Source organism: Bubalus kerabau, chromosome 19 (genome assembly GCF_029407905.1).
Source record: "Bubalus kerabau isolate K-KA32 ecotype Philippines breed swamp buffalo chromosome 19, PCC_UOA_SB_1v2, whole genome shotgun sequence".
NCBI classification, from domain to species: domain Eukaryota; kingdom Metazoa; phylum Chordata; class Mammalia; order Artiodactyla; family Bovidae; genus Bubalus; species Bubalus kerabau.
In genome coordinates, this window is record NC_073642.1 from 27411833 (window position 1) to 27431986 (window position 20154).

At 48.0% G+C, this 20154-nt stretch overlaps 1 protein-coding gene across 1 annotated transcript in view; it reads left to right on the forward strand.

Moving 5' to 3' along the window:
* CEMIP (cell migration inducing hyaluronidase 1) overlaps nucleotides 1–20154 on the forward strand; it is a 161453-nt gene that overhangs the window by 108765 nt on the left and 32534 nt on the right. The window contains exons 12-15 of the mRNA XM_055555877.1: nucleotides 5214–5346; nucleotides 6145–6336; nucleotides 14448–14623; nucleotides 16769–16978. Coding sequence (XP_055411852.1) covers nucleotides 5214–5346; nucleotides 6145–6336; nucleotides 14448–14623; nucleotides 16769–16978 — 711 coding nt within the window. The remainder of the gene's footprint in view (nucleotides 1–5213; nucleotides 5347–6144; nucleotides 6337–14447; nucleotides 14624–16768; nucleotides 16979–20154) is intronic.

Sequence of the window (20154 nt, forward strand, 5' to 3'; positions counted from 1 at the left end):
CAGCATTCTTGCCTGAAGAATCCCATGAACAGAGGAGCCTGGCAAGCTACAGTTCAGGAGGTCACAAAGAGTCGGACACAACTGAGTGACCGAGCAAAGAGGACCTAGGCTTTCTCAGCTGGCTCCATCATGAAAGTGTGGCACAAATGGGCAGCTCTCACAACTCAGTGGCTCAGCTGGTGAGCTTGAGAGCTCAAGGGAGAATAGGAAAGACAGAGACATAGGCAAGAAAATGGAGTTTATTTCCTTATGCCTGGTCTTCTTCCAAAACAAGATTTGGGGCCACTTAAATGTCTGATAGAGAATTTGGCTTCCCAGATGGCTCAGTGGTAAAGAATCCTCCTGCCAATGCAGGAAACACAAGAGATAAGGGTTAGATCCTTGGGTTGGGAAGAACCCTTGGAGGAGGGCATGGCTAACCACTCCAGTATCCTTGCCTGGAGAATCCCACAGACAGAGGAGCCTGACAGGCTACAGTCCACAGGGTTGCAAAGTGTCCAACATAACTGAGCACACACACACACATACACACGCACACGCACACGCACGGACACACATACACACACACACGAGAATTTGGAGTCATTTCAGGAAGACCGTCTCTGCCCATTTTATCTTCTTTCAGCCAATAAAAACAGCAACATTTGTACACCACCTTTTCTCAGATTATCTAACCTCAGGTCCCAGATCATCTGACTGTTTTCACTCCTCCATATCCCTCCACCCCCAAGGCTTGACTTCCACCCCCTGCCTTGCAATGTAGAGGGACCACAGGACAAGGGACCACTTTTCCAAGAGAGGACAGTTGGTTCTGCGGTCAGCAAAGGCCAGGGAAACCTTTCTCATTGTTTGGCCAAGGCTGTTCGTTCACATGGCTCCAGTGTGGTTGAGAAGGATTTACCCAGATTCCGTTACACATTATAGACTCTTCTTGGGTCCAAGAGAATCAAAAAATGCTGACTCCCCCAAAGCACATACTTCTCAGATTTAACTTTAATTTTTTTCTTGCAACCCTGCACGTTCCAGCTCTAATTCTGAGAGAGCCCCAATTGGATTCCTCCAGTTTACTTGGCTACAGGAAGTCCAGTCCTATACCAGGGCTGCTCCCTCCCCAAGCATTTCTGGAAATCCTCGAGGAATGTGTCCATGCTCTGCAAATCCCTCCCAGTGTTTGCTCTGCCAGCTGTCTGGCTCCAGACCACTGTTGTTGAGAAGACCACTGCTCCATGCCAGGAAAATAGCTTTCCTTAGGCATTTCTTACTCTCAGGAACTTTGATCCGAGCTGATATGGACTCTTCCCAGAGAGTGTCAAAGCACCACTAATCCCAGGCTCAAACAGTCTGTAAAACTTTACTGAAGGCTTGGAGAGAGCAGTGAAAATATATGTGTTTTTCCCATATGTCATACATATAATAGTGTGTGACTGCTCGAGTCCCAGGTGGCTCAGTGGTAAAGAATCGGCCAGCACTGCAGAAGACTCAGGTTCTATCCCTGGATCAGGAAGGTCTCCTGGAGAAGGAAGTGGCAACCCACTCCAGTACTCTTGCCTGGAAAATCCCATGGACAGAGGAGCCTGGTGGGCTATAGTCCGAGGGGTTGAAAAGAGTCGAACATGACTTAGTGACTAAACAGCAACAACAACATGACTGCTCACCAACTCAATAATCCCAGACCTTCCATGGGGACCAACCCCATACTCTGTAACCACTAGGCTGCCACCACACTGCAGGGCCCATTTACTTTGCTGAACAGCAGAAACTAACACAACATAGTAAGACAACTATACTCCGATACAAATTAAGAAATAAAAGAAACAGGAAGTGCTCTAACCTGAAAATGTCAGGCTCACCTCCTTTCTCGCCATCAACCCATTTCTTTATAGTCATCAGAGGCAATGAGGTAGACGATACTCTGGGTTTTTCTGAAGTCAAAAAAGCAAAACCAGGCTTATGCTATGTTTACCACAGGTGAGAGAAGCAAGATTTCATTCTCTTCATCAATAGAGTGTGAGACACATCTGCCAGGAGCTAAATGCCCAAGTTAATTGACCCACCAGAGAGACTGAGACAAAACTGAAATGCCCAGGTGCCTGTCTTTGCCACCATGGGAAATCACAGGTTACTGGGGTCACTTGCCACCTCTGATCACCCCGAGGGCCCTGCACAAGAGGTCCCTGAGATACCTGCAGTCAAATCCTTTGGAGGAGAGGGGGTGTTAGGACATTTGTCACCTGGGCAGGATGGTGAGTTGGAAAGAAAAATAGTTGGAAATAGTTAAGACTAGTACAGTTGACCTCAACTCAAGGAAAGTTTTTCAACATCTGATCATATGTGATTCTGCAAAATCAAACCCAAAAACAATAGTCCCCAGTTCCCATGTCCTCACCCTTCTGATGATTATCCTGGGCTGAAATCTCCTTGCTTCCCATCTTCTCTCTTAAAACTCATCTGCCTTTCAAGACCTGTGGAACCTAATGGACTCACATGTCCTTTGGGACATGTGAGGTGCCCAAAACACCAAATTTAAGGTGGCGCTGCCTCCCAGGTGCCAACTCTGCACTCACGTGACCCTGGAGAGAGAGTGCTGCCTTAAATGTTGCACCCTGGGTTCCTCACTAGCAATCTTGGCCATATCTATCAGTCAAGCTGATTTAATTTAGTGTCTCAATTTCCTCCTAAGCAAAATGGAGATAATAATTGTTCCTTCATGGGATTATTTTGTGGATTTAATGCAGCAATACATGAAGCTTCTGACCTACAGCGAGTGCCCATAATTTTCTTTTATTATTTTAAAATTGTTTATATTATTATTTATTATGATATTGCTTGTTTAGTCACTAACTTGTGCCTGACTCTTTTGTGACCCCAAGGACAGTAGCCTGCCAGACTCCTCTGTCCATGGGATTTCCCAGGCAAGAACACTGGAGTGGGTTACCATTTCCTTCTCTAGGGGATCTTCCCAGACCAGGGATCAAACCTGCATCGCCTGCCTGCATTGGCAGGTGGATTCTTTACCACTGAGCCACCAGGGAAGCCTATGACATTGCTAGTTATTTTATAATTATTATCAAGAATAACAATCACATTGTGAAGATCAAGTTCACTGAACAGTGGGAAAGCCCTTTTTACTCTTCTTGTCCAAAACTGAGGTCATTCTTATGATTTAAAAGGGAGAAAAAGAAAAACAATAAAATTGAATAGAGGTTTTCTTGAAATTTTTGTTGGATGTTGTACCTTAAAAAATGTCCAGCTCCCCGGGATGATGTTTTTAGGCTCAGTTCTCAATATTCAGGGATGTCCTACTGAAAAACATGCTGGCCTCAGGGGGAAAGATCTGGGAGTCAGAGGAGTGGGCTTGACAGTCAGGTGACCTTGAACTTGCACCTAAATCCCTGTGAGCCTTTGTGATTTCCTCTAAGGGTGAGTCGGCAGTGCCTGCCTCTCTGCTGCAGGAACCACCCCAGATAAGGACTGTGAGCATGTTGCCTGCAGGAAAGGCCTGAATTTTTATTCTGGCTAAACTCAAATTTCCACAGCTCTCCTCCCAAACCACAGACAACGAGTATCTGCTGGCCCCCCTTTTTTAGATGGACTATACTTCGCTTTCCTATTTGCCTAGCCCTGGTCCCTTTGGTCTTTGTGCCAAAAAGGACAACAGCTGTGGCCCTTGCTCTAAATTGCAAGTCTCTGATGACAGCCACCGTCGTGGTGCAGACACACCCCGGCCCTGGGGTGAGCCCCAGCTGGCAGGGACTGTGCCCTCCTCTGAACCCACTCCTAAGATTCTCGACCTGGCCTTGGAGCTGCCATCAGCTGAGACTCTGCTTCGTGCCTGGCCTTGGATTGGATGCTGAGATCAGGGAAGAAGCAATACCTGGCCCTTCCAGAGCCCACCACCCCCCTGGTAGGAGACAGACACTGAACGCAGGACAGTAAGAACAGCAGCGCAAGGGGCTGCGAGGCACCGCTCTATCACTGGATGGGTCCAGATTCAGATTCTGGCCCTGCTTCTTACCAGCTGTGTGATGCTGGGCAAGTTACCCAACCTCTCTGAGTATGTTTCCAGATCCTTAAAACCAGCATCAACCTCATAGACCTCAGAGCCAGGAAGAGGGAATGCAATAATGTATGTTAATAATGTATGGAACTCAGGGACTTCCCTGGTGGCCCCCAGTGGTTAAGATTCTGCACTTCCAAGGCAGGGGGTGAGGGTTCATTCCCTCGTCAGGGAACTAAGATTTCATGTGGTGCACAGTGAGGCCAAAAAATAAAAAACAAATTGAAAAAAAATGTATGGAGCTCCATAACTACAAAAAGGGTTGTCAAACTTAACTTCCCATTGGAATCACCTGGGGCAGTCTTTCAAAGTTCTCTTGTCCAGGTTGTACCCTGGACACAATCAAATCCGAGACTCTGAGGATGGGGCCTGAGCGTGAGCATTTTGGGTTTTTTTTGGTGGCTGCACTGGGTCTTCGCTGCTGCATCAGCTTTCTCTAGTTGCAGTGAGTGGGAGCTACTCTAGTTGTGGTGTGCATACTCATTTTGGTGGCTTCTCTTGCTGCCAAGCACAGGCTCTATGCACTCAGGCTTCAGTAGTTGCAGCACATGGGCTCAGCAGTTGCGTCTCACCGCCTCTAGAGCACAGACTCAGTAGTTGTGGTGCACAGGCTTAGTTGCTCCGAGGCATGTAGGATCTTCCCAGACCAGAGATCAAACCCATGTCCCCTGCATGGGCAGGCGGATTCTTAACCACTGGATCACCAGAGAAGTCCCAGCAAGAGTATTTTTAAAGGCTCCCCACAGGATATGGAGTCACATTTGGGCACCAACAGGTTGATCCAATGAGCCTTCAGTAAATGTTGGCCACTGTGGACCTCTGGATGGGGGAGAGTAGAAAGCAGCCCGCCCAGCTCTTAAAAAAGCATGTGGTGGTGATAAACACTCTGTAAACTGTTCCCCAGTGTAGTCACTCACTGGTTCGGATACCAAATATGGTGGGACCCCAGGCAAGATTTTTATCCACCCTGTGACTTCATGCTGCCCTTCTTATAACAGAATAGAGAAGGGGAAACGTTAGAATAATAGTCTAAAGGCCATTGTAAATAAGTTTCTCAGCAGCGATTTTAGACTTGCGAGTATATGTTTGTAACATTAATCATCACCTTCCTTCTTTACAAAGAGAAATGACTTTGTAATTTCTGTGCCATTCCCAGGCCACTACATTGGATGGAGTCAACCTCACCACTGAGGTTGTCTATAAAAGAGGCCAGGATTATAGGTTTGTGTGCTACGACCGGGGCCAAGCCTGCCAGAGCTACCGTGTGCGGTTCCTGTGCGGAAAGCCTGGTAAGCAGCCCCTTACTGGGGATACTCTTGCCTCCGTGGCTCGGTTCCTCCAGCTGGCAGCTATCCACTGCGAGTTTGGGCGGCGGGGTCAGCCACCTCCGGGCATCTCAGTGACATGGTGCTCCTGCCAAGTTCTCGATGGAGAGCCCTTCTATGACACAGGAACCGTGGGAGGGTCCTCGGAGTTGGCAGGAGCCAGTGGAGCCCCACCCTGCCCATACGCCTTTCAGGAAGGGGAAGGGCCTATTCAAGGCAACTGGGGTGCTGTGGACGGAGCTGACCTTCCTGCAGCCCGCCCCCACAGAGATACGTAGCCCATGGCCTCTCTGGATGCTATTATTTTAAACCCAGTTCCCGAGGTGCTTGTTAGCAGGGGTTGGAAATGGTCGGTTTCTTCTCGAGGGCACTTGGCCATCTCCAGAAGGCAGTCATTAGGGATGGGAGTTTTTTGGAAGGGGAGACTGACAGCTACTGTAAATAATAGTTGAGAGAAACTATATTTGTTTTACATCTTTTGCAAAGTGGGTGTGGAGAGACAGCCCCATTTAACTCCAGCTAAGGAGTTAGTGGAAAATTCCCCTGCCCAGAGCTAATGAATGGCTCTTTTCTGGTAGGGTTTTTTGATGACTTAAAAAAAAAAAACAAAAACCATACCAAGACTGGTTCGGGGCGAGCCTGGTGATTTGGGTTTTGGATAGGCAAACCTGGCATTTACTGATTTAGGGAGGGTAAGGGAAGAGGTGGAAGTTTGCCAGGAGCAAAGGTTTAACTCTCAGTGTCTCCTATTTTGGGTTATAGTGAGGCCCAAACTCACCGTCACCATCGACACCAATGTGAACAGCACCATCCTGCATCTGGAAGACAACGTACAGTCATGGAAGCCTGGGGACACCCTGGTTGTTGCCAGTACCGATTACTCCATGTACCAGGCAGAAGAGTTCCAGGTGCTCCCCTGCAGAACCTGTGCCCCCAACCAGGTCAAAGTAGCAGGTAGGACATTTGTTTACCCCTTCCTAGGCTAGATGAAACTGAAAATTGCTAGGCTTAAAGTTGACTGAAATAAAAACAAATTTGTAGCAGTCAGCTATAGCGATGATAATGCTGCATAACAACAACAACAAAAATTTCTTAAAATTTCCTAGCAAACTTTTATTTCTTACTAATGCATCTATATGCTATGTAGGGTTCAGCTTTTCTAGACTAAACTTGGCTCCAAGGGTTGGGTTCAGGTCAGTTCCATGTGACTCTCATTCTTCCCAAGGACATACTATTGTTCATGGCGGGGAAGTGAACAGAATCACAGGAGGACTCCTAAGGCCTGCCTGAGCTCCAAACTTGAACCCTCTCATACCTACCTTCCAATAGATCACATGGTCCAGCTCAACATGAATGGGGAACTCTATTTCTCCCATTAAGACAGAGGGGAGGGAGTGTATATTTGTTAGCAATAATTTAACTTACCACAAAAATGTAAATGTCTTCTTTCTCTACCTTTTACATTTCCTTTTTCTTCTCCTAAATCTTAACTTAAATGCCCTGGTTATTTATGTTATGTGAGGTTACTGGAATTATAGATGGTTAGAGGTAAAAAGGGTGCTACCCAAATGGCTCAGTGGTAAAGAATCCACCTGCCAATACAGGAGATGAGGGTTTGATTCCTGGGTCAGGAAGATCTCCTGGAGGAGAAAATGGCAACCCATCTAGTATTCTTGCCAAGGAAGTCCCGTGAACAGAGGAGCCTGGTGGGCTACAGTCCATGGGATCACAAAGAGTTGGACACAAGTTAGTGACTAAACAACAACAACAAAGATGTAAAAAGAGACCTTGTTTATAGTCCAGGGCAATTATTCTTTGGGGAGGGGAGTCATGTACTGATTAGAGCTGTTGGTTGTAAGCGACAGAATCCAATTCAACTACCTTAAACAACATAGAAATTAATTGGGAAACTATTCAACTTAGAGAGCTAAATAGAAGCTGGGCAGTCATGCTGCAAACAAAGACCAGAAATAGGGCAGCTTCAGGGGTCTGGGGTGCAGGAATGCATGGGCAGCCTCCTTAAGGCATCACTATTTGCATGTCCTGGGACATGGTGCTCGAAAGTTACCTTCCAGGAGACAGCATTGATTGGGTTGATGGCTCACATGCTTACCCTCTGGCTAGGACACCATCATTAACTGTCCTTCGAAGACTGCATTGCATGGATACAGTCACTCCCCAGAGGAAAATTGAGATGTATTAGCAGAGAAAGGCAAATCAATACTAGGCATTAAAAATATCAGCTGCTATATGTGGAATCTAAAAAACAGGTACAAATGAACTTATCTACAAAACAGAAATAGAGTCACTGATGTAGAGAACAAGCTTATGGTTACCAGGGGGTAAAGAGCAGGAGAGATTGAGCTTGACACATACATATTATTGTGTATAAAATAGATGACTGATAAGGAGAAGGCAATGGCACCCCACTCCAGTACTCTTGCCTGGAAAATCCCATGGACGGAGGAGCCTTGTAGGCTGCAGTCCATGGGGTCGCTAAGAGTCGGACTCGACTAAGCGACTTCACTTTGACTTTTCACTTTTATGCATTGGAGAAGGAAATGGCAACCCACTCCAGTGTTCTTGCCTGGAGAATCCCAGGGACAGGGGAGCCTGGTGGGCTGCCATCTCTGGGGTCGCACAGAGTCGGACACGACTGAAGTGACTTAGCAGCAGCAGCAGCATACGGCACAGGGAACTCTACTCAGTCCTCTGTAATGGCCTATATGGAAAGGAGTTTTAAAAAGAGGGCATGTATGTATGTATGTATGTATGTATATATATATGTATATATATATAACTGATTCACTTTGCTGTACAGCAGAAATTAACACACCACTGTAAATCAACTATAACCCAATAAAAATTTTTTTAAATATATCAGCTGCCACAGGACCATTGTACCTAGAGAAGTATTAGAATCTGGGGTAGAAGAATACTATGGATTGAGAAAATATAACCAACATACTGAAAGTATCTATTATCTTAGAAACAAAACTACAAAAAGTAAAATTTGACACCGTCTTTTTGGCTAGTGGAAGTGTGCTTGAGAAAGAATCTGGGGGCTTTCTTCTAAGTGCAATGGCTTTTTAGACTTCCTTGCTCCCCACTTACAGGATGGCACCAAGGGAAGCAGTTCCTAGTGAGTGCCAGACCCTTGGGTCCTCCCTTGGTGACGTGTGTCTCCCAAGGACAGTAGAGGCAGACAGGCCTTCTGGAATGCCAGGTGTCCTCTGGGGCTTGGCAGGAGTGGCATTCAGACGTGTGAGCTTTGTCACTGCCCTCTGTGAGGTGACCCTGATTCTGGGGCTGCATTTGTGGCTTCTAGGGGGCTGAAAGCTTGCCTTTGAGGCCCAGCCTTCAGGGAGGGAGAAGAAGGAGCACCCCTGGAAGAGGCCCTGGCCTGTTCACACCAGCCCCCATCTGCACCTCAGTGCTGGGCACCTCTAGGCCTGGAGGGAGATTTCAACATGAACAAGACCTAACAGGACAGCAGGTAGTGCCATGAGTGACCTTGAGAAAGGGAACCGTGTGATATGAGGGCACTTCTGCCTTGCCCCACAGCATGGTTCAGGGGTAAATGATCGAGCGTGGCTCCAGGTGGCAATGTTTGACCAGTGGTTCTAGCGGCTTCTTGAAGACTGTTCAGGCTGGACAGAGTGTGAGATGGGGCTGCTTCGGGTCCTGGGAGGACCAAGGAGGAAAGAGGGAGTAGAGAGGAGTGTACCCCCACGTCAGGACCCTCCAAGCTCCTTTGGTTCATGACTGCCCATGTCTGTATCTCCAAGTCCCACAGCCCAGCCTCCCCCGTGGCCCCTTAAGCAAGGGTGGGACCATCTTATTCAGAAGCTTTAGGGCTTTTGTGAAAACAGCACCCCCAGTGAGAAAAGTCCCAGGTAAGGTGTGTGTATGTGTCTGTCCGTCTGTCCTGGGGAGGCCCTCATTTCTCCTCTTTGGTTCCAAGCCCATTCTCTGGCTGTCCATCCCCTGGTGACATGGAGCGGGGACTCCAGCTGCTTTGTTCTTTTCCAAAATGGTGCTGCCACCCGGTTACCAATCAGTGTCCTCCTCCCCAGGCTGGCTGCAGAGTGGGATGCAGCCTTCCTGGCTCCTCTTTCCTCACTGCCCCCAAATTCCAGTAAACAGACTTTTTGCATTTTAAGGCTTTTCTGATGGGAAACAGATGGGGATAACAAAGTCATGAAAACGTGTGAATCATCTAAAAAAAAAAATTTCCAAGTTTTGCCAACCACAGTGTGATTCTCAACACCTCCTGACATGGCAATGGAAAATGTCTTCAATTTTCTACCCTGTTTTCATTCTCCACTTCCCACTTTGCTTGTAACCACCCAATATCACACACACACACACACTTTTAAGTAATACTACTGTTAATTAGTATTAACATTTTTTGAGTTTCCTACAATATGCTAAACACTTTACATGAACCATCTTTCTCACTCTCGATGATAGCATAAAAAGGTGAAGGCTACTGTTTTCTCCATGACCCAGATGAAGAAACATCTTCTTCATTTCTTCATGGAAATTAAATGTCTAGACTAATGCTTTCCACTATGGTAGCCACCAACCATTTATGGCTATATAAATGTAATTAAAATTAATTTTAAAAAGGAAATTCCATTCCTCAGTCATACTAGCCAGATTTTAAGAGTTCAGTGACCACCTGGGGCCAGTAGCTGACACGGAGTAGAGCATGCCCTTCATCTCAGAACTTTCTGGGGATTGCTGCTGTTGTAGACCCAGCAAGTCTTCTTGGAGGATATGAGCCAAGATTCAGAGTCAGAGCTCTCAAGTTCAAAGGCTGTGTGTTCTCTCAGCATCTTCACTCAAAGATGACTAGACAGGAGGCAGAATCTAGGGCACTCTATAGCTGAAATCTGCCTCTCCGGGACCCTCCAGCCCAAGTCCCTCTGGGCTTGTCCCCATGGTCTGAGAAGGGCAGGCCCCACTGCCCCCTCCCCCAGAATCCCTGGATCATGCTAGGTCGGGAACCACATGCACAGGGTGGAAGATCCTCGATGTTCGTTTTTCTCTTGAGCCCAGAGTGTCCTGTGCCATAACTGCGCTGCAGAGAGGGGGCATTGTAGAACCAGCCGTAGGGTGAGCACTCAGAAAGGTCAGAGTTTTGTTCCTGTGTGGGTCCCTCTGCACCCCACGCCTTTCCCACCCCTCGTCTGTGCTCACAGCCCTTCTGGATTATTTGAGACAAATCCAGCTTGGCCATGCCTGCCTGCTTTACCCCACACCCCAGCCCAACCGCTCCACCCCCGCTCTCAATACCCCCTACCTTTGGCCTTCCTGTATCAGAGCTTAGAGAAGGAAGGGAGGGTGGGTGGAGGCCAGCTGGGAGAATTCTGCAGACAGGACAGGATGCTGAGAAAGCAGAGTGCACAGCTTCCCTGGCATCGTGGCCTGGGAGTGGCCTGTGAACACAGCGGCAGGGCAGATAAAGCAGCCATGAGGTCTGTCAGAGCCCTGATAGGGAAGCCCCACTGCAGGCGGGGGAGGAGGCGGTGGGACTGGAGAGTTCTCCCAGCTCTCAGTCTGTCTTCCCACCTCTGCTCCCAGGACTCTAACCATCAGAGTGCCTCTATCCACCTGGAAGTTCCCCCTACCCCTGGCTTCTTTCCCTCCTCCACTCCTCCACCCCAGCCCACGGAACCGAGAAAGCTGTCAAACCTACTTTCTATGAACTCCCATCATAAGCGTGAAGCCAATGGTGGGAGCACTAGCCCCCTACCATGTGCCCAGGGCTGTTCCGGGCACATTCCCTGGATTAATTCATTTCACTACTATCTCTACGTTTGGAGATGTGTGCTATGATTGTCTCCATTGTATAGATAGAGTCTGAGGTTCAGGAAGCTTAAATGACGTGCTCAGGGATCCACAGCAATGATCTGAGTCAGATTCTGACCCGGACAGCCTGGCTCCAGAGCCACAGTCCTCCTCATCCACTGTCTCTCCCCTCCAGTTGTGTTGAGACTGAATTCCTGAGGAGGGCCCTCTGGCCACCCCCAGGAACAGAAACCTCTGGTTCCCATACTGTCTCCACATCATTTCTTTTTTGGCCACGTCACTCAAGATGTGGGATCTTAGTTCCCTGACTCTAACCCGCTCCCCCTGTATTGGAAGCACAGAGTCTTAACCACTGGACCACAGGGAAGTCCCTGGACACACCATATTTTAAAATGGATGCTGACAAATTGAGAGGAGCCCCCTGAACTCTGAAATGCATACACTCTGAGGGGTGGTTGGAAACCTGGGGATGCATGGCCTGGTTTCTTGGCTCTGCCAAGCACTGTGGGGACCCCAAGATGTGAAGGCTGACGTTGAGGATGGTCGGGGAAGACTTCACTGAAAAGGAGCTAGATCTTGAGGAACAAAGTGATTTGCTCCATGGACAAAGGGAGGAGGCTGTCCTAACCAGAGAGAGAAGCTTAGGTAAAATCTCTAAGATGTAAAAAGCAGAGGCTCGTTGTGGGTAGGATGGGTGGTGAGATCTGGCTGGAGCAGAAAGGGCCGTGAGGGAGTGATGGTGGATAAGCCCACAAGAGTCTGGGTTTTACTCTGTCCATCCTGCTGGCGGCTGGGCAGGCTGCTGTGCTCCTTGGAGCTGTGTGCGAATATTACCTTGGTGGCAAAAGGGACTTGGTTGATGTCCTTAAGTTAAGGCTCATGAGATGGGAGGTGAGCCTGGATTATCTGGGTGGGCTCGGTGAAATCAAAAGGGTCCTTAAAGTATTTATTTATTTTGGCTGTGCTGGGTCTTCATTGCTGCATGAGCTTTTCTCTAGTTGTGGTGAGCAGGGCAACTCTCTAGTCGCAGTTGCAATGCAGAAGCTTCTTATTGCAGTGGCTTCTTTTGTCGCGGAGCATGGGTCCTCGGGTGTGTGGGCTTCAGTAGCTACAGCACTTGGGCTCAGTAGTTGCGGTTCTTCCGCCTCTGAGAAGACAATGGCACCCCACTCCAGTACTCCTGCCTAGAGAATCCCATGGACAGAGGAACCTGGCAGGCTGCAATCCATGGGGTCGCGGAGGGTCAGACACGACTGAGCGGCTTCACTTTCACTTTTCACTTTCATGCATTGGAGAAGGAAATGGCAACCCACTCCAGTGTTCTTGCCCGGAGAATCCCAGGGACGGGGGAGCCTGGTGGGCTGCCGTCTATGGGGTCACACGGAGTCGGACACGACTGAAGTGACTTGGCAGCAGCAGCGCCTCTAGAGCACAGGCTCAGTAGGTGTGAAACACGGGCTTAGTTGGTCCACAGCATGTGGTATCTTCCCCAGGCCAGAGCCTGAACCCACATCTCTTGCATTGGAGGTGGATTCTTTACCACCGAGCCACCAGGGAAGCCCAAAATGGCCCTTAAAAGAGAGATATAGGAATGTCAGAGTCAGAGGGAAAGATTGAAGGCAGAAGAAGTGGATGAGGATGAGATGATTGAATGACATCACTGACTCAATGGACATGAGCTTGAGCAAACTCCAGGAGATAGTGAAGGGCAGGGAAGCCTGGCGTGTTGCAGTCCAGGGGGTCACAAAGAATCAGACACGACTGAGCGACTGAACAGCAACCCAGGAACATTGACCACTGACTGGATCTGCAAAAGGCCAGGAGCGGACTCTCCCTGGAGCCTCCCAACAGAACCGGCACTGTCGACTTCTGACTGTAACCTGGTGGAATGGATTTTGAACTTCTGAACTCCAGGACTGTCAGACATTTCTGTTGTCTTTGGATTTCCCTGAAGCTCCAGTGGTTAGGACTCCATGCTTCCAGTGCAGCGGACATGAGTTTCATCCCTGGTTGGGGGACTAAGATCTCACATGCCACATGGCATGACCAAAAAAGAATAAGAAATTTCTGTTGTCTTAAACCACTAAATTTGTGGTCAGTTGTTTCTGTAGCCAGAGGAGACAAATACCAATTCCAAAGGGAATATTTTCTCAGCTTTGCCAGGCACTGGTCTCGCATCTTGAACTGAGATGCTTCAAAGAAACCACCGCCTCCCTGAGTCTGCAGAAATCCAAGGCAATAAACATCCTTTGAAAAAGTGCAGACCCACCCACGGGATGTTAGCTAGGTAAAGGACTGGACAGAGGAGCCAGCCCTCCCCGTGGATGAGAGGGCAGGGTGAGGTTACTGTCAGTGGGTGCAACTCGGGGCTCAGTACAACCACAGCCTTTGCATGTGGGCACCAGTGGAATCGAGGGGCAGAGCTCTGTGCCCTGCTGCTCTCGTCAAGGTCACAGTGAAAGCCAAGCAGTGTCCGTGGTATGGTTCGGGCTGCAAATCAGCACCAGAGACTGTTGCGGTCTATAATTACATCCTCAGAAGAAAAAGACAGCACCTAGGAGCCAGGTCAGCAGTCTCAGGGGCGAGCTAAATTTAAAGGCAGCCTGTTGTTTTTGTTGTTCAGTCTCTCGGTCAAGTCCGACTCTTTGCAACCCCACAGACTGCAGCATGCTAGGCTTCCCTTTATCACAGTGGCTTTGAAGAGGGGGTTTGTCTTGTGTCTGTAAGAAACCCAACTGGTAGGCAGTCTAGGGCATGAGTTCTGTGGGATCATCCAGAGCCCAGGTTTCTTCCTTCTGGTTGCTGTGCCATCTCCAGGGTATATTCTCACATAGGCAAGGATGGCCCACCACCAGTGCCCACATCTCAGCCCCAGGGGAGAGCGGGAGCCACCTGCAGGGTGCACGCATTGCCTCTGACCACGCTGACCTGCAGGGAGGCTAGGGAGTATGGTTGTCCCGGGGAGTCTTGCATCAGCTAAAATAGAAGTTTCTAGTACTGATAAGCAGAAAGAGGGTAGGAATTAGGGGACAAATAGCCATGTCTGCCATGGGCTTCAGATGTGAGCATTTATGTCTGGCTCTTCATCCAGGCAAGTAATTTCATCTCCCTGGGCTTCATTCTTCCATAAAACGGGGCTCAGGGTCGTGGACAACCCCAGGTACCACAGAAGCAGTGGAAGCACCTGGTGGGCACAGTGGATTCAGGCAGCACCTCTGATGCTCCCTGCTTCCCTTCTTCTGCCCTAGGCAAGCCGATGTACCTGCACATCGGGGAGGAGATTGACGGTGTGGACATGCGTGCCGAGGTGGGACTCCTGAGTCGGAACATCGTGGTGATGGGGGAGATGGAGGCCGAGTGCTACCCCTACAGCAACCACCTCTGCAACTTCTTTGACTTCGACACTTTTGGGGGCCACATCAAGGTATGACGAATCTACCTGGCAGAGTCTGTCAACCCAACCAGGAGGATTTGCATGATGACATCCGGGGGTAGGGGTGCTTAGTAGGGAAGGGATTGGGAGGCAAGGGGTAGGATCAAGAGAGGGGTACTCTCTGGAAGCTGGAGGAGTCTTGTGTATTATCCTCGGTGTGCAATTACATCTGTCAGTACTTGGGAATGAGAGAGATGACGAGGAACATCTCCTGCTCCCCAGGCATGTGGCACCCATCACACTGTGCTTCCTGCTTTCATGGTTTTCAATTTTCAATTATGGCTTTCATTCCCTTTCTTCATTAGTTAACCCTGAGGACTTTATAAAAGAAAGGGCATTTAAGTCACACAAAGTCACATTTATGATAGATCCTTCCCAGGTGGTGCTAGTGGTAAAGAACCTGCCTGCCAATGCAGGAGACATAAGAGACTCAGGTTCAATCCCTAGGCTGGGAAGATCCCCTAGAGGAGGATATGGCAACCTACTCCAGTAGTCTTGCCTGGGTAATCCCATGGACAGAGGAGCCGCAAAGAGTTGGACACGACTGAAGCGACTTAGCACACACGCACACTGCTAAAATATAGAGAAGGTGATAAGCAAGGGAGAACTAGAAGTTCTAGCTTCACATTTACCTGTGAGTTTCCCAGTAGAGACTCAAGACCAAGGCAGAGATAATGAGCTACAGGGGTTCTCATTGCGCAACAAAGAAAAATGGTATCAATTCACTGGAGCTCATGTTTTCCTACCATTCAGCTCATAGGGGAATTTCTTTAGCATCTCTCTATTAAAGTGCCTATACCTGGCATATTGAATATCCTAAGACACGCCAGCCTTCTTCATGAAGCCATTGCTTCCAGTGACCTGAGGTTAAAACTGGTGGAATAACAGTATACCCTGGAGTTTTGTAAAGATAATTCTTTTGAAGCTAAAATCATATGCTCTAAGGATAAGACTTTTTTTTAGTAATCTAACAGAAAGGAATAATTGAGCGAAACAGTTCATCATGGGGTCCCTGCTGGCATAGGTAAGACAATTTTTTTTTGTCACAGGGGTCTATATAATAAGATTTCTAGCATCTCTGGCCCCTGCTCATTAAATTCAAGCAGTCATCCCAGTCACTGCAACCTCCAATACCACTTCTACATATTTCCAATCAGTGTCTGGGGAGGAGAGGGGGCAGGGGTGGTAGTACAAAATCATTAGAGAGATTAAAGCAAAAATAGCAGGTTTATGTCACTCAGGCTGCTACAATCCTGTTTCCCATCTTGAGAGTAAATCCCTGAGTGACCAGAGCACTCCTTCCCACTTTGCCCAAACTAGACCCAGAATCATTGTTAACACAGCTCTCCAGGGCAGCCACTGCTAGACTCGGCATTTCAATGGGCACCTGTTTTTGGAAGGAATGGTTAGCATGTCCTGAAGTCATCCTTCCCTAGTAGAAGTTAGCAGAGCTCAACCTGGGGCAGGAGTTGTTTTTGAACTGTGCTTTCATGGTGAGTTCCTGGAGTATAGACATTCATTGCGATCAAGTGGGTCCTTTGAAATGCGTAGGAATGGCTCTGAGTGTACTATGACATAAGAGTGTGGAACACCCTACAACTCATACACACACTACTAGAGTCAAGGGCTGATGAAGACCTGAAGCTCAGCTTCCCCTTCCCCCAGCCAGGAGAGGGCCTCAGACGGTGGACCACAACCTGGGCTCTTACTGCCCCAGGGTCCATCCTCTCTTGGACTCCCTAACTGTCCTAGGGCACACTTCTTGCTAGCGTCCCCCAGGTTATCTCAGGGTTACCCTTTTCTCATAATGCTCGGTAGCTTAGGAGGCAGGAAAAGAAGGTTGAGGCAAACCTCAGCCACTGCACATTCCCGCTGGACCTCTTGATCCCACACAATCCGTTGCCCTGCACATCACTATATTATCAGCAGCACCCTGTCTCCAGTGAGGTAGGAAGAGTCAGGCATCTCAACCCATTTGCAGAGAATGTCTTTGATTTACTGAGTCCCTGAGGTGGGGCTCAGTGAAACATTCTGAGGACAACATGTGTATGTGCATTTCTGAAATGTGGGCACCAGCGAGGGGGATCAGGGAACAACCCCATGGTCCCCTTCTGACTCTGGGCTCTGCTCTCCCAGTTTGCACTGGGATTCAAGGCCGCACACCTGGAGGGCGTGGAGCTGAAGCACATGGGCCAGCAGCTGATTGGTCAGTACCCAATCCACTTCCACCTGGCAGGCGACGTGGATGAAAAGGGGGGCTACGACCCGCCCACGTATGTCAAGGATCTCTCCATCCATCACACATTCTCCCGCTGTGTCACTGTCCACGGCTCCAATGGCTTGTTGGTAAGCACTTCCTTCCCAGGGCAGCAAGGGATCCAGAGCCCCTTCATTTCTTTCATTTCCCTCCCTGATGCCAATCTGCTTACTGCTGGGCCCAGGGATCATTAGCAATGGTTGGATGTTTTAGATCTAGTCACTTGGTCCAGGGCCATTGGGGGTGGAACCATCCTTGGCTCAGATTTGAGAACAATATCAATTGAGAAGAGGTAACCCACCAAAAAAGGAGAAAATAAGGGTGTATCCTTGCTAAAGGGCACCAAGCTACAGAGATGGGTGAGCACTCAATGGTCACGGGGAGTCTAGCTCTTCTGCTCCTTGGTTTGCCCAAGGATCATTCCATGACTGTGCATCATGATGAATCTGTTTACCTGCAAATGAGGCAGGGGTCATGCCAAGCCTGCCTGATGGGCTTGCAGCGGTGGCAGGAGTGGGCCCTTTCCCTTTTTCTTCTGTTGAACCAAGTGTCTTCAGAGCAATAAGCACTGGGGGAAATGACTTCATCAGTAAGTTGGTGTGTGTGTGTGTGTGTGTGTGGCTTGTCTTGATTTGCACAGATAATTTTTACACTCAGTTGATCCTTCTTTAAGTGAACTCAGCTTACATCCTCCATAATTTTAAAGCTGGATGTTACAAAATGGCACCTGCATGCTGAATCCAGTTTGTGTTTTGTTTGGCTTGTATCATGTTTAGAGAAACATTTGATAATTTTTCATGAAATGGAACTTTCTTTCAATGGACCAAACTCGCATCCTCTGTGAACTTTTAAACCGGATGTCACAAAATGGCACCCAGCAAACTGAACCCAGTGGCCAGATGTGTTTTTTTTGGCTTAAGTGTTTAAAGAAACATTTGAATGAGTTTTCATCACTTGAAAATGGAGAGATTTCACATAAAATCTTGGATTCTTGGCTTCCTTTGAGAAGTAGGCTGAATTGGCAACACTAGACCCACATTCCTGCCTGGCCACTATGGACTGGGGCAAAGTCATAGCACCCCTGCCCCAAGCTGGGCTTTACTCTGGTTTACACCATGCCCACCACTTCCTAGTACATTATAGTACATTCTCCTAGCAGGGCCACTCATCAGTATAAAGGGGACAGCATGGGTTTGGGGGCATAGCCTAGAAGGGCTTGGTTCACAGGTGTTGAGCTATGGACCTTGGGCAAGTTGCTCACCCCCTCTAAGCCTCGTGTGGGAAGCAGGCTCACATGGAGTGGGGGCTGGTCAGAGCACGGAAAGTGCTGTGGGTGGGGCTGGAAGGCCACTCTCAGGGGCTTCTATCAGGGCAGTGCTGCAAGGGGGCATCTCCATGGAGATGAAAACTGTGGAGAAGCCAGGGGAAGTGGGATCTCCCTGAATAAGGAATCAAACTCGTGGCTCATGCACTGGCAGGCAGATTCTTAACCACTGGACCACCAGGGAAGTCCCTTACTCATTTCTTGATTCATGAGCTGCTCTCATCTCTCCTTCCCTCCTGAGCCCAAATGAAGAAAACAGACCCGTGGCCTTGTTTTTCCCCAAAGGTTCAGAGGCTAGGGCTTCTTCTGGCAGAGTGGGAAGGAGATGGGCCAAGGTGGGGTGTTGCAGAGTGTGCATCACAGATCAGCACAGACATCAACTGGAGAGACTGGTTTTTCTTCTCAAGCCCTCCTTCCCTCTACCTGGTTGTGGGGGTCCTGCAGTGCCCTCCCCCACCTGTCCCGGGCCACCTTAGAAACTCACTCTTTTCCTCATTAGGCAGAATGACTGAGTTCTAGGTTTCCTTTTCCAACTTATATTTGCATTTTCAAAAGCTCATTAACACAGGCTGCAAAACAAATCACCGCCTACTCCAAAGCTCTTTTCCTTAGCAGCTCAAAAAAAAAAAAAGAGGAGGCAGAAATGGCAAAAGCTCAGAAATTACAGTCTACCTTTTAATAAGGTCATACTTATGGCCAAGTTTCTCTCTAAGACGAATTATATCATACTTACCCTAGAAGGCAGAATCAGGTATACAGTTCACTTATGTTTGAATTTGTTTTATATTTTAAATTAATTTTTATTGGCATATAGTTGGTTTACAATGTTGTGTTCGTTTCTGCTATACAGCAAAGTGAATCAGCTATACATACACATATATCCCCTCTGTTTTGAATTTCCTTCTCATTTAGATCACCACAGAGCACTGAGTAGAGTTCCCTGAGCTATGCAGTAGGTTCCATTAGTTATCTGTTTTTTTTAATTAATTAATTTATTTTAATTGCAGGATAATTACTGTACAATATTGTGATGGCTTTTGCCATATATCAGCATGAATCTGTTTTATTCATAGTAGTATTTATTTGTCAATCCCACTCTCCCAGTGCATCCCATCCACTCCCCCATTTGTATTTGTTTCAGTCATTTCCTTTTCATACTGTATGCAGGTTGCAGGAGGAAGTCCTCATAGTTGGGGTGACCCTATGCCCTGATTTGCTTTGAACAGTTCCAGTTTACACCTGTTGTCCCTAAATTAATTACTAATAAATAATAGTTAATTAGTAGCTATGTTAATATAATTATTAACTCAATAATTATTAATTATATTTAATAGTTGATAGTTAATTGGTATTAATAGTTTCCACTTTCACTCTCAAAAATGTCCTGGTTGAGACAATAAACTACATGGTCACTCTAACTGAAGCAGTTCCTAAGAGCTGAGGAATTTTACCCCTCAAAATCTCATGCCTAGACTCCACAATTGGAAGACTTAAAATGGCTGTCAGGAATCACTTTCATGATCTCAATCATGAGGGAAGCTATCTAGAAGAACAAAGGGAAAATGCAGTTTGGGCAAGAGAATGGCCAGGAGTGTACACATTGCCTCCGGATAGCAAACATGAGGATTCGGTGGGTACACCACATGTTCATGTGTGTGTGTCTATTTATCCAGCTCCTTGCTGTCTATCTGAGAGCCCCTTGGACTGCAAGGAGATCACACCAGTCAATCCTAAAGGAAATCAACCCTGGATACTCCTTGGAAGGGCTGATGCTGAAGCTGAAGCTCCAGTACTTTAACCACCTGAAGCAAAGAGCCGACTCACTGAAAAAGACCCTGATGCAGGGAAGATTGAGGGCAGGAGGAGAAGGGGGTGACAGAAGATGAGGTGGATGGATGGCATCACCGACTCGATGAACATGAGTTTGAGTGAAGGACAGGG